At 36.1% G+C, this 14396-nt stretch overlaps 1 protein-coding gene across 1 annotated transcript; it reads left to right on the top strand.

Moving 5' to 3' along the window:
- The first annotated feature begins 584 nt into the window (after window positions 1-584).
- On the top strand, window positions 585-13994 carry LOC133269751 (sodium/potassium/calcium exchanger 1-like). The gene is made up of 5 exons (XM_061454416.1): window positions 585-893; window positions 10061-10396; window positions 10612-10651; window positions 11877-11965; window positions 13044-13994. Exons 1-5 carry the CDS (start codon window positions 585-587, stop codon window positions 13263-13265), a joined length of 996 nt encoding a protein of 331 aa, XP_061310400.1. The 3' UTR covers window positions 13266-13994.
- Window positions 13995-14396: the final 402 nt, after the last annotated feature.

The raw sequence follows: 14396 nt of genomic DNA, 5'->3' as shown, positions 1-14396 counted from the left end.
TGTAACGGGTGGAATTTTATTTAGTTTGACTCATGCTGGTTTATAAAGCTTGGTGCTTGTGGTTTTGTGGAAATCCAGTATGTCCTTGGTATTTATTATGGGATATAAAAAGATTTATGTGCAGTATTAAGCAACATGGGAGAAGTACTCCTGAACTAGTTTTCAGTAGAGAAAGAATATCCTTCAATAGAGAGACAATTGCTCAGACCAAAGGTCTGTCTAGTGCAATGTCTTTTTTTCACAGTGACCACTGGTGAATGCCTGGCAAAAAAAAAAAGTGTGATCATTCAGTATACCAAATATATTCAGTATATTCAATAATTTGTGTTTCAGCAGGTGTACCTATTATATTTGATGCCCGTTTTTCTTCCATAAATTTCATTCAATCAATTTTTAACCCATTTAACATCCAGTACATGTTTTGGCAAACACTTTTTAGGTTGCTTTATGCATTGTTTGAAAAACTACCTTTTTTTTTTCTGGTATCTGTCTTTTGGTTACTTCGTTCATTGTCTATATGTATTCCTGTACTAGAAAAAGCATATTTATTACTTCTTCATGATTTATTCGCTCATGATTGTCACATGGAAAAACTGTTCAGCCAGGTGGTTTCAATCAAATTAAGTTCACAGTGGTTTTTTGCCTTATTAATAACAGTTAACCAGCAATCAACCAACTACACGTTTAAGATCAAGAGTGGTGATACAGCGGGTAACAACACTAGACATCCATACAATGTTAATGAGCACATGCAGATTTCTAAGCACTCTTCCAAAGTTAATCTCAGAAGTTTTAATCTGCCTGCACACACTTGCATACATGTTGACAGAATTACATATGCACATGCTGTCTTTTCTAGCAAGCGTGAATTGCAAGCACAGATCCCGTTTTTGGTGAGCAGCGTGCAAGTCTGCTTTTGCCACACAGCTCTGTTAGAGATGAGGGTGATCAGATTACTTTTGAATATGCTGTAGTACATGTTTTCTCTTATGCCTGAAAAATTTCAGCAAGTAAATTTTCCCATTATTTATTAAGATAATAGTTCTCTGCAAAATTGATGCTGAAAAACAAAAATGTCATTCTCCAAACTGCAGAAAATGTCTGGTTTTCATCAACTACTTCTTGTCTTATCTGGATAGGTGGGTTCATGGTCATTCTTTAGAATGGGGCCTTTGGGAATCATGCAGAAAAGGACATTTAGTTTTTGTTTTCATTGCTTTTATTTTGCCGGCCCCCCTTCCCAGCTTTTCTGTCCTTCAAGATACATTTTAGCTTACTTTCTCCAAAGATGACACTACCTTCTGTATCTCATATTTTTATCAATTGAATTTGTGGTGTGAATCCAGTCAAAGTATTAACAACAGTGTTGTTAAATACTCTGAAACAAAGGAGAGTGATTAAAGGCAGAGCATCTCTTTTTAAATGCAGTCTTTTTCTTAGTCCATATAGGCTGGATTTATGAACTGTGAACTCACCTGCACTTCTGTGTATTTTCCTTAATTTTATAGTGAGTATTACAGAATCACAGAATGGTTTGGGTTGGAAAGGACTTTAAGATCATCTAGTTCCAACACCCCTGCCATGGGGGGGGACGCCTCACACTAGGCCACATTGCCCGAGACACTGTCCAGCCTGGCCTTGAACACTGCCAGAGGTGGAACATTCAAAACTTCCTTGGGCAACCTGTTCCAGTGCCTCACCACCCTTATCGTAAAGGGCTTCTTCCTTATACCTAATCTAAACTTCCCCTGTTTAAGTTTTAACCCGTTACCCTTTGTCCTATCACTACAGTCCCTAATGAAGAGTCCCTCCCCAGCATCCCTATAGGCCCCCTTCAGATACTGGAAGGCTGCTAGGAGGTCTCCACGCAGCCTTCTCATCTCCAGGCTGAACAGCCCCAACTTTCTCAGCCTGACTTCATACGGGAGGTGCTCCAGTCCCCTGATCATCTTCATGGCCCTCCTCTGGCCTTGTTCCAACAGTTCCATGTCCTTCTTATATTGAGGACACCAGAACTGCACACAATACTCCAAGTGAGATCTCACAAGAGCAGAGTAGATGGGCAGGATCACCTCCTTCAACCTGCTGCTCATGCTCCTTTTGATGCAGTCCCATATATATATATATATATATATATATATGTATATATTATGGGAAGCAGAATCAAGCTCAGAAATAACAGGGTCTGCAAACAAAAGAATGTTGTCAGATCTGTAAAAAGAAAAAAAAACCCAAACAAACAAAACAAAACCCAAACAGAAAGAAAACAAACACACACAAAAAAAAAAACAACAAAAAACCTACTCCAAAACCCAAATAAAACCCCAAAGGGCAAATTCTCAACTCATTTTTAAATGTGCAAATCAAATTAATGGTAATGCTTAGTACTGTGGCACTGTATGGGCAAATATTTCGCTTGCACAAATAGCAAATCTGTAGTTTCATCCTCAATTAAGTTCTGAGCGTGTTTGTGATCTGAAGTCACTGAGTTGTGATTTTTTATACATTTTTTCATATATTTTAGTGGAGAGAGAAGAGGTTAGCTTTTGCATATTGAAAGGATTTTGAGGAGATAGTTTTGTCATCAGAAAATTGCACTGCTGAGAGCTACAGAGGCTTTGTTTTTCTATTGCCAAAGAAAAAGCAAGTACACTTAATCGCTGTCCTTTTTAAGGATTTATGATACTATTGCTTCTTTGCTTGGCATCCTCATGCTATGATAGTTTAAACAAACAATAATACCATTGTCTCAAAACCCCATACTTACTTATGAAAATATTTATTATCAACAGTAATGACCAATCTAATATGAGTGTGAGCCACCACATGTGAGCCACCACAACTTAATGTGAGCCACCCTGGTATAGGCTGGTTTTCTTACAGGAAGTTTAAAATACTTTCATTCTACCCAGCATCTAGTCAAGGCACAAAATTCTCATAAACACAGCAGCAGAACTGCTGCAGAATTTAATCTCTTGGCACTTCATTGTCATTTCTGAGGAGAACAGCAAAGCAAACCTGAATGTGTCCTGTATCAAAAGTATAGAAAGAAGTTAAGCCTTGCTTTAAAGCCAGCCTTCTGATAGCTGGGATAGAACTTTCACAAGGGCCAGTATGACGTGGAGAACAATTGCATGGGGAGGCTAATGGGACTTGCGTTACTAAGTTGGGTGTGCCATGAGAAATCTACCCATACAAGATGAGAACAGGTTTAAAGAGTTTAAAGATTATTGATGGTTGTACAGAAATTGCCACTTTTACATCACAGTATTTTGAAATGGGGGATCTCCCCCAAGAGACCCCATCTTGCAGGCTGTAGACATTTTAGCAGTGACTTGTGGGGCATCCCTTTCAGGAATATATGGAGAACAGAGAATCTGAACAGAGACTCATGAAAAGGAAGAACCTTCCTGCGTGCTGTGGTATTATTGCTGAAAATTTGCCTTTGCCCATATTTTTGTCTAAGCACTGAATAATAATCAGCATGGTTAAGGCAGGATTTCAATGAAAAGCACAGAATTTTGGAGAGACATGCAGTTCTCTAAGCTACATAGCACAATAAAAGCAAAAAGCAGTGACTGTCCTCATACACTTGAAAATACGTGAGAGCTGCAAGATAAACTCCAGACACTAAAACTTTTTTCTATAAGAATTCGGAAAAAATGCACAAACTGCATCCAAGTGTAGGCTAACATTCCCCAGTTAGTTTCTCTTTGTGTCTGTTAGGATTAAGAATTCATTTCATGAAGCATAATATCTCCCAGAGACACACTAAGGTTTTTAGATAACATCAGCATATTCTGATTTGGAGTTGCTCGTTATATTTCATCTCTTTTACTTAAGTACTCAGGAGTTATTTTGGCATGCTACTTCCAAGTGACTGAATATTAAATAATATTTATGTTATCATGTAAAATAGCTTGTAAGAAATTACAATTGATGCAAATAGTCTCCAACTTATTTTATGATTCTTAAACACCTTAAAAATTCTTTCTAGTTCTATAGAGGATTTGTTTTTCCCCTTTCATCCTGGAAATTGATATTATTTATTTGTTCTCCAAAGAAAGCAAACTTTTAATAGAAGATAATAGTTTTGTATATGAAAGCTGTAGTACATCTGAGCTATTTCAAATGTTGATTTATCTTGGGGAATAAATAATAAAAATCTGTTGTGAATTGCTAGAGAAAGAAAATCCTTAAGACAACTCTATATTGGTTTTGTAGTAAATAGTCAAAACCTAAAGGAAATCTGAAAGTACAAATACTGTCTTCTTTAGGAGGTAGTTTTACATTAAAATTTTATACATTTTTAAGTTGTTATTTTCACTCAAACTAGAATACAGACATCTATCTTTCTCCAAGTGCACCTACAGCAGCAAGCTGGCCAGCCACAGAATAATTAACACCAAAGCCAACTGAAATAATCTTTAATGCCATCAAAACCAGGACTCTCTGCTACTGTGTAATAAATGTCAGTGTATTATCTCAGAATGACACCTAAAGTTTTGATTAATAGATATAATTAGAATAATTCTCCTGATGGAGAGTATGTGCACTGCCAGCCTGTGCCAAAAGCGTACAGATCTGTGGGAACTTGTAGGTGCCTGTGTTTGGCTTTTAGTAAATAAAATATATTGCATGGCAAAGTACTGGCAGAAAAAGGAAGAAAACCAATGAAAAATTAGCTGCTCAATCAGTTTCCAGTGATGTTATTTAAAGCTATGTATTCACTACTTCATTCCATTTTTGTCAGAGTGACACCAGTGCACTAGTATTTTGGAGTACCAGATGATAGCTAGTGAAGGATTGATTGCTCTACCCGTTCCCCTTCTGCCCTGCATAAAAAAAAAAAAAAATATGGTTCTGTAGAAATGTACTTTGTCATTGCCTTTACGAGTGCCCATTGTTCAGTCCCATATGACAGCATTATTCCCACTGACTGAGCTCCTTAGACCTGTTACCCACCTACTGAGAATCTTCTACTTCATAGTGAAACTCCTACTAGGTATGTATTCCATTCAGTTGTTTTATAGGTGTGTACAAGAGCCCTGACATGCTTTTGGGGCATCCAAAGGTAATGGGCTGGACAGGTATGGGGAGAAATCTGTTCATTATATGAGTAAAACCTCTGCTAAGCAGTTGCTGGTTTATGGCTGCTTGGCAGAACACCAAGAAAGAAGCATGTAGCAAACTACCTCGTTCTCAGCTCTCTTAATAATCTTCTGTGTGGGTTTTCAACAGTTTCTAGGGCAACTAGAAACAGAAATGTCTTTTCTGTAAACCAGAACTTCCCAGAACTCTCAGTTTCTGAGAGGTACACATAATAATCACAGATTTCTCTTCATCATTGAGTTTTTGCCAGATTTTTAACAGATTTGCAACTAAATTTGTCTCATCAGTGGTTTTGAAATTTTCTTCCCTAGAACCATAAAATGGTGGTGGCAAACAAAATATTTTGACTTCTTGAGGAGGCTTGGAAAGATACCATAAGCCTTCTCTTCTGAAATGCTAATTATGAACAGCCTGTCTGCCAGAGCTCAGTTTCCATGAAGTATGTAAGAGGCATCCACACTGAAATAGTTATGGCAATAGAGAAACCTAGTTCACAGCTGTCATTTGAGCAAGGTCTGCCATGAGACATGAATCTCCAGTCTTCAGTGAGACTGTCTTTCAGCCAGAGCATGACACCAGGTGAGACAACAGTATAGAACAGAGTAAAATTTGTTTCCTTCTCCTATAGACATAAGACCACATTTTTATAGAGCATTTGGGAAAGAAATGTCTTTATTCTGTATTAATCTGTCCAAAGAAAAGCCAGCTGCAGAAGACAGTTAGACACACTTGAGTTAAACCCACTGAGGCAATGCTGTTGCCAGAATTGTAAGACAGTAAGGTCATTTGTCCCCTAAAGCATGGCTACAGCAAATTTTTCCTTAAGAATGTCTTGTTATGAAGGTCTGGGTTTACATGAAAACCAGTGTAAATGCATGCAAAAAAATAAGCAAGCAAAACAGTTCTACATAATCTATATAGTCTGTGAAGTCTGCAAGGTCATGTTTTCAAGACTGATGTTCTGCTGTACTGATTTATTATACCAGAGGCATGAAATATTTAAGATTGTTTCATACTATTGACAACTTTTTTGTCCTTGAAGAAACTGGAACCTCAGGCTTAAATGCAAACCATTTCAAATATTTCATTTGTATGTTCTTTACTATTTTTGACTTTCTGTGTGTGACCTTGGCCAAGCCAGCTTCTCTGTGTCTCAACTTTAGAGGGAAAACTATTGAAGTTATTCTTATAGCGTTATCTTTCTGTGAATAGAGAATTTAAAGTGGAATAAAATATAAAACTCCTAGAGCATTATGAAAGAGAATAATGCAGAGATTATACATATATATCTACATATACCATAACATAGTATATAACACCTATATACATATGCATGCACATATACATACACATATTTGCTTTAATTCGTAGTCTTATATTCTTCGAAGTTTATTTTTAATGGCTAGATGATTCATCTTTTAAAGTAAAAGAGTATCTCTAGTATGACATTCTCAACTCTCTTTCTCTACCATTGGTAAAAACCCTCCAGAACATGCTTATAAATGGTCAAGTGGAAATGACAGTAATAATGCTGTGCTATTAGAGTTATTATTCAAAATGGGTTATTTTCGAAATTGAACAGATAAGGTGACAGCCAGACACACCTGTGTCAATTTGCAAATACAGTAAATGGAAAGATGGCCAATCTGGGAAGCTGTTAAGTTTAACACGGTACGCGTCTTTGGGGTGAAATGAGTGTCTCTCAGCTGTACCAATGGTTTTGAAAAGCATGACTCAGTTGCCTAAACAAACACATCTAGTGTGATCTTAGGTGTTGTGCAGTATCCTGCATGGCTGTGAGTTGGCATCTGGAGTGATGCAGGTCCACATAAGCCCATGTAAGAATGTTTCAGATTTGTAGAATCTGAGTGGGTGCTTATCAAAAGAATTCCGCCGAAGACCTCTGATAACTACAATGGTAGCTTAGATTCTATCTCTTTTGTAAACTCCTGCATTTAGATAGCTTCATGTAGGGTAATAGGAAACATTGTCTTTATGATAGGATCCAAACCTGATGCCTAAGTTTGCCGTAAGCAGAACCTTTGGAGCAGTACAGCAGAAGCTGTATGCAGCTGTAAAGGAGCTCTAAAGGAGCAGTAATTTTTGTAGGCACAGGAGTTGTAAAATAAGTCTTATAAGTTCTATAAAGCTACTGTAGGATATTGGTGTATGGTTTCTGAAATGCTATAACTATGTTATAACTGTTATAAGAAATATTATAAACAGCAAGTTCTGGTCTTCTTGGTTACTTTCAGTAGATAGAGCTGCCAGGTTAATGAGAATTTGAGTGCAATTCCTCATTAGAGACCTAATTAACTGTGCAGGAGGAATGGTTTTGAAAGAAAATAAACTTTGCATTTCTTGAATTATGCTCTCAATATTTAGAAGAGGAGGAAAAGTTATCAGTGGATAAAAAGCTGGAGATGAAGTGTGCCTAGAAATGAGGCTAGGTATAGGTCATTTCTGAGACTGGATTATATAATTGAAAAGGTGAGGGTTGGAAGAAGAGCTTTTTTCCTATCAGTTTGACTTTGGGACTACTTCATGTGAATATGTCATGATTCTTTACTAAATTATAATTAGGAAAAGTTCCTCCCTCAGAACTCAAATCCCACACTACATGGAACGTCGGTATTTTTGTTGTTAACTGCTTGGCCATTATCTCCATATAAGCAGAGCTAGAGAAACTTAACATGTGCTTATGAAGTGGTTAAACATTTTCAGTAGCTCAGTGGTGGACTAAACTCTTCTTTTACATTTAGCTGTCTTTACATATTTTGCAGTGTTTTGTAGATGCATTTTATAGAGTGCATACATGACCTACTAATCTTAAATTTCCTCCAGTGTGAAATGGCTAGGTTAAATGCCTTCCATAGGCCATAACTATGCTAAACATCTGCAAAGACCTGCTTAATTTTGAAAGAACCAAAAATAGAAAATTCTGGCTTTCTTACAGATGTCTAAATAACTCCAGGTCAGTCTGGTACTCCTCTGGAAGACTGTCAGTATTTTAGCCAGTGACTGTTTTTTACATTTTTTTACAAAGGCAAAATCCTGTCTTATCTCTAAGCACTCTGTTTTAAATATTGCAATGTACCATGGTGTTACTATTCAAGTCTACAAATAAACTATGCCAGTGATAAGTAACACCATTTCCAAAGGAGTTTAGATGAAAATATTTTCAGGCTTTATGGTTCATTTTTCATCAGGTATCATGATATGTAAGAATGCCAATTGTTTTGATAACCATTGTGTTACGCTACAAAAGAGACTTTCTACCAATGGCACTTGGCAATTTCTCCTTTCATTTCATTCCTGACATTTCTGGAGCTGGAATATGTAGCTGGCAACATAGCGTACCTTCAGGGTACCTTCAGTTTCCCAGGTTCTCTCTGTAGCATCAGCTTCTGGTTCATGTGTAGCCTGAACTCCATGCTGGATTCCTCTTTGCTGCTAGCCCGTTTTGCAGCAGGTGTGAGAATATGTGCGCTGCGCAGATGCTAGACACTGCAGAGAGCTCTCGCTAACTCTGCTGCACATGCTGGTATGCACAGTAAGGTTTTTTATCCCAAATTTAAAAATTTGGTCTTTGAAGCTGTGAAGGGCACTAGACAGGCCTTTGGACTACGGGGCAAAAGAGAGCAATGAAAGTAGTACAAGCTGAATGTTGATGGTATTATTCTGATTCTTAATTATAGGTATACAGTTGTGCTTAAAGTAGCAAAAAGCTTCTAATTAGGGTACAAAAGTACTTTGCTACTTAGTTAATTTACCCAGAAGAATACAGGGCAGGAAACAAACATATTAAGCTTTTGCACACCTACTAACATTTTTGGCTAAGCAGCCTTGTGCACCAACCTCCAGAAACTTTAACTAATATTTGCCTCCTGACTAGCAACTTCCCTTCTGATGACCATGAAAACAATCACTGTGAAAAAAATCAAGCAAAAATTCAAAACTGTAAAAAGGAAGGAAGGAAAACATTGACAAAAGAAAGGAGGCAGCATTTGGACCCGAGTGTTCAGAGATGTTCGAGATAAGACACATTTCTACCACGCTTTTGAAAGAGTATGCAGATTGTTTCTATCATGACATGGGCTGCAGTGGAACAGAAGTGTTTTGTTTGTCAGGTTTCTTTAACGTAAAACATTGGTTCAATACCTATATTTCGATCGATCATAGAAGAAAAGCATCAGAATGCAAAGACGTCACAGTACATATTTCCATACAATTATGTACACTCTGATACAGTTATAAGGGTTCACTTGATTTGACATCGGAAGTCCATCTTGGAATTGGTTTAGGCCTTTATATTGTTGCAATGGGAGGGAGAATATTTCTGTTGAAAATATTGTATTTCATGCTGTTATAAATACATACATGCCATTTGTAATGGTAGTCTGATTGGAGTAAGAAGGATATAATCAGTTCTTTTTTCTACACATTTTTACAAAACAACATTTGCACTTTTAAAAATGTATTTTATAATACCACTGGCTATTCTTTTTTACTACATTGAAGTCTTATCTTAGGCTGAAACTAACTAAAATTTAAATTACATTGGATCAGATGAATCACAAGATTATAGGTGGTATTGTTTCATTAATTTTCTTGGGAAATAAATTTTAATGATTTTTTTCAGTGTTATAATTACTACTGATTGTGTTAATTATGCATACTTCAAACATTTAAAATAATTATTTAATTATTTTGTTTAAAAAAAAAGTTTGGTTTTATTGCTTTTCCATTAAGGAGACACATGCCAGCAAAACATAAAAGTCACTGCACTCCTAATATTCACTGGAGGTCTACTTTTTAAAATCCATTACACTTAGCAAAGCTTGAATGAGGTCTCCTGTATTTTTTCTTACTTATATACTACTTGAAACATTTTCTTTTGAGTTTTCTTGTTCTTAGTCAAATTATAATGTATGAAGAACTGGTGTAGGATGAGGACCATGATATCATTGTGCAGCACAACTTTCAAAACTATGTTTTGGGCATTTTGTCAAAGGAGCAAAACTTGTCTGGAGAGGAAGTGACAGATGATGATGATGACAATGAGGAAGAGGATAAGGAGGATGACGATGAAAATGAGGAGGAGGAAGAAGAGGAAGAAGAAATAGAAGGAGAAACAGAGGAAGGAGAAGAAGAAGCAGAAGTACAAGGAGGACGGACAGGAATGGAGAAAGAAAAAGAAGTAGAGGGAAAATGCGAAAAAGAGAAACATAGTAAAACACCTGAGGGAGAGAACAGCAAGAATAGCACAGTGGAAACCGAAAAGGTAAAAGCATTTACTCCTATTAAGTTACTCGTGTCTGAAAGAATTTCTTTCTATAACTGACATTAGTTTGAATGTATGTGTAGCTATCTTGTAAATGCAAGGCGGTTTTTTGGGGTGGTTCTGGTAGAGGGAGGAATACGTAGGAGTTAATAATGAAAACATTTCATTTTTAGCAAGTTTGAAAGTACAGATTTCATTGTTTTGTCTCTCTATAGACAGAAGAGACTACTCAGAAAGAGACCATCGTTCAGCAGGGTAAGAATGCAGTTTTTAAGAATAGAATCACTGTGGACATTCTAAAAAGATAAAACTTTTCTAAACACCTCTATTATAAAAATACTGAACAATGCAGTTATTGTCAGTAGTTGGTAAAACAGTTCTTGAAATTTGAAAGGCAAAACCCCATTACTAATTCTTAATGATTTGAAAGAAAAATATACTTTTCCTAGTTATGTATTTGAGGAAGTCCACAAGAAGGACTTTCTCTTAGCAGGACTATATTTTACTGAGAGCAGCTGGAGTTGCGTGGTTGCAAAGTTATGGTAATTGTATTATCTCTCAAGCAACTTCTTTATGTGCCATGTTTCTTCATTTCAGCAGAGAAGCTTGTGAAAAGCCTTTCTCTTCTCTACTGCCATTTCCTCATTAAATTCACAAACAGATTGTTAGATGAAATGTAATTACTGAACACTGTTCAGAGACGGTGAAGATTTAAGTCTACGTGTTGCTTGTAGTTTTGATGATAGTTTGAGTGAACTATATATACCTTCAGAAAAGCTGGGGAGCATGAAGCTGAGTGTCCTATATGCAAAAAAAACCCAACTTCTTTTATTTTGAAAATGCTGGAAAATCTATAACTGTTCCTTTGATACAAAATAACAAATGTGGTATAAAAAAGACCAATGTCCTAGTAATGAAGAAGCCATGCCACTTATTTTTAATATTATAGTGGAAATAGCTTGCCCAGAATGGATGCTTAAATATTTTTCCATAACTGAGTGATCTGGAAGTTTTGATATGAAGTTCTACATTTATATCATTCATACAGGGACTATAGGAAAATTTAAACATAGGAACATAACTCAGATGGAAAGTTTTTCCTTTCCCAGATTTGTTTCTATGGAATAAAATTCATGCTGAACTATAACTCCTGCCCTAAAAGTCAGATTTTCCAAATTGGAATATACTTTCAAAATCAGTGTGCAAGATACTGTTTTTTGTCAGCAAGGGGAAACTACGAGTTTCAAGTCAAAACATTTTACATAATGTCACTGCTGTAAGTGTTCCGTTCTTGAAAATAAAGTACTTGTCAGGATGGGCATCAAATTGAACTGAATATTCTGATTGCTGCTTTTTTTTTTTTTTTTTAGATCCATGTTTTATTTAGTGACTTTTACTTCAAAAATTATTTGAAGAACAGTTTTTTCTGCTCATCATTTGCAAGAATCAGAAGTTAATATAAGCATTTATATTGTTGTAGAGAAAGAAAGCACTGATAATCACGCTGTGAATAATTCTTCAGAGAATGCTGATGACCAAGTAACTGGAGGATTTGTTGGGAGAACAAAGGTATGTGGCCTGATTTTTCTTTCTAGCTACTAGTGACCAAGAAGGCAGTGGGCAGTTACCAAGCTGAAGCAATACCTCAGTTTACCTGATTTGCATAAACAATTAAGTTGCTGAGCAGCCCATTCCTTCTGTTTATGATTTGATTTTATTTTGTGATAAAATAACTTAAAAATGTCCAAATAATTGCTCTATTAAAATAAATCATAGTGCTTCTGTCAGTATCAATGAGATAAAGCCCATTATCACCTCTTAATGTATAGCATGCACATAAAAGACAGGTTGTTAATCACATCAGATATTCATGAGGCAAAAATTTAGGACTTGATTCCTATGGGATGTTATCTAAACATATTTGCCACCATATTTCTCTCTGGAGGCAGCAGCTGAGCTAGTTTACCTTGTATGTATTTCCAACATGCACAGATTTAAAGAATGTGATTTTATATATATATATATATGTATGTATGTATGTATGTATGTATGTATGTATATTCATGTTGAGGAGTACCTTACATGGAATTTCTTACAGGTTTAGGATCTAAAGGCTGCTGCAGAGACTGGGTGCTGTGTTTCCTGTTAAGCAAAGGCCTTAAGCACCAGTTAACTTCGAGCACCTGTGTAGTCTCATTGACGTAAAAACATTGTCATTAACTTTAATGGGACTACACACATGTTTATAATGAAGCATATTAAGCATTTACTGCTCTGGGGCTTTGCAGATCTGAGCCTATAGTTTTTGACCTTGCCTCAGACTCTTGTTTGAAAGAAACACAAATAATTGCACCATTTGCAGTATTTTGTACAAAATGTACAGTGTGCAATTTGACAAAATTCAATCATTTTGACTCCTCTGGTTCCTATGTGCGATTTTCACACATTTCAAATATTGCAGCAGAATGTTTTTAGTTAACAATTTTTAAGTATTCATTTTGTTTGGGGAAAAAAAAAAAAAATACCAAGGATAAATTTGTGACCTCAGCTGACCTTGGTATATACAAAATGCTTTGTGGGTTGTTTTTTTTTAACTTTGAATTTCATAGTTGTTTTGGACATATTATTTACCTGCTTTTTGCTTCAGTTTTCCCTGTTTAAGCGAAAGGCACTGAAAGGCCAGAAGAATGTAAGTAGCAAAAAGGAAGATGAATCTGGAAAGCCATTACAGAGTGAAGAAGAAGAAAAGGACAACATAGGTGGTGAAGACAGTAAAGATGAAAACCAGAATAATACATTGCAGAATTCCAGGGAAACTGTGACTAACCAGGATGGAAGGATGAAATCTTCTACCTGTATATTACTCTAACACTGTTATAGTATGTAAAAATTTGACAGTCTTAAAGCACATAGTGCAGTTTTTACTTGAAAACAGTTATGACTCACAAGAGATGTTGATGGTTGCTTTTTTGATTGATTTGATTGCTGTGATTTTAAACATGCAGGCAATTTTCTTTATATTTATTGATAATTTCGGTCGTTGCAATTGATATGCTTATCAGCACCTTGCTGGAGTTCTGTGGCCTTAACTGTTAGTGTTGCAAAGTAAAATATATTTTTTGTATGAAAAGTTGAATACAGGCATTTCATGGTTTTTGCTAAATAATTTTATTCCTCTTCAGTCTACAGAGTACCACTTTCAATATGATACTCTTGCAAAATTGTAATGTCTTATTGAAGATATTACTTGGTTTAACAACCTAGGTGGGAACATTGAAGTTCACAATTTAAAGAGGGTATTCAGTTACTTAGACATACATATGCGTCTTTCTGTTTTGACTTAGAAAAAATAGCAATAAAACGTTCAGGTTAACTGATAGGCCATTACTGAGGAATTTATTTACATATGTGCCTAATTTCATATATGGGAGCAGTTCCATTGGAGGCGGTACCCAAGAGTAGTGTGAGTATGTAAGTATCCTGCCAAACTGGGACTTGAAGAAACCTTTCATTTCTGAGAGGTGCTCAATACCTTTCCTCCTGCTGGAATTGGCATAAGCTGATGGGATTCTCTTCACAGAATCAGGCCACATAAAATGTGGACATCTTCACTGTTGTTTCAGTTGGATCCAACCTTCGTATCTTAATGAGTCTCTAGTGAAGCTTTTCTTACAGGAAAATAATGTAACCAGAGTTACTATGGAATACATTGGTACTACAAACAGATCATTATAAGCTAAATATTCATGTTTTTCTTAGGCAACCTGGCTTTTTTTCAGATGGAGCCTGAGCAGCAGGAGTAATGAATCCCATTGTTGGTGGGGATGAGCAGAATGTTTGAAGGTTTTAATTAAGCCAAGAAGCAGAAGTGACAAACCACCTATTCTAATTACTAGCATTCCCTCTAAATGAAATGTGATTTCTGAAAACTCATTCCATCTGAGTAAGAAATGTAACTTTTACCATGATGAATCTGATCCAGGGCCTGTATTTGCCCCTT

Source organism: Pezoporus flaviventris, unplaced genomic scaffold (assembly GCF_033815535.1).
Source record: "Pezoporus flaviventris isolate CSIRO_AGI_PZ_B2104156 unplaced genomic scaffold, CSIRO_AGI_Pfla_v1 ptg000015l, whole genome shotgun sequence".
Classification (NCBI taxonomy): Eukaryota; Metazoa; Chordata; class Aves; order Psittaciformes; family Psittacidae; genus Pezoporus; species Pezoporus flaviventris.
The sequence above is the reverse complement of the archived record's forward strand: the minus strand, read 5'-3'. Positions and strand labels throughout refer to the sequence as shown.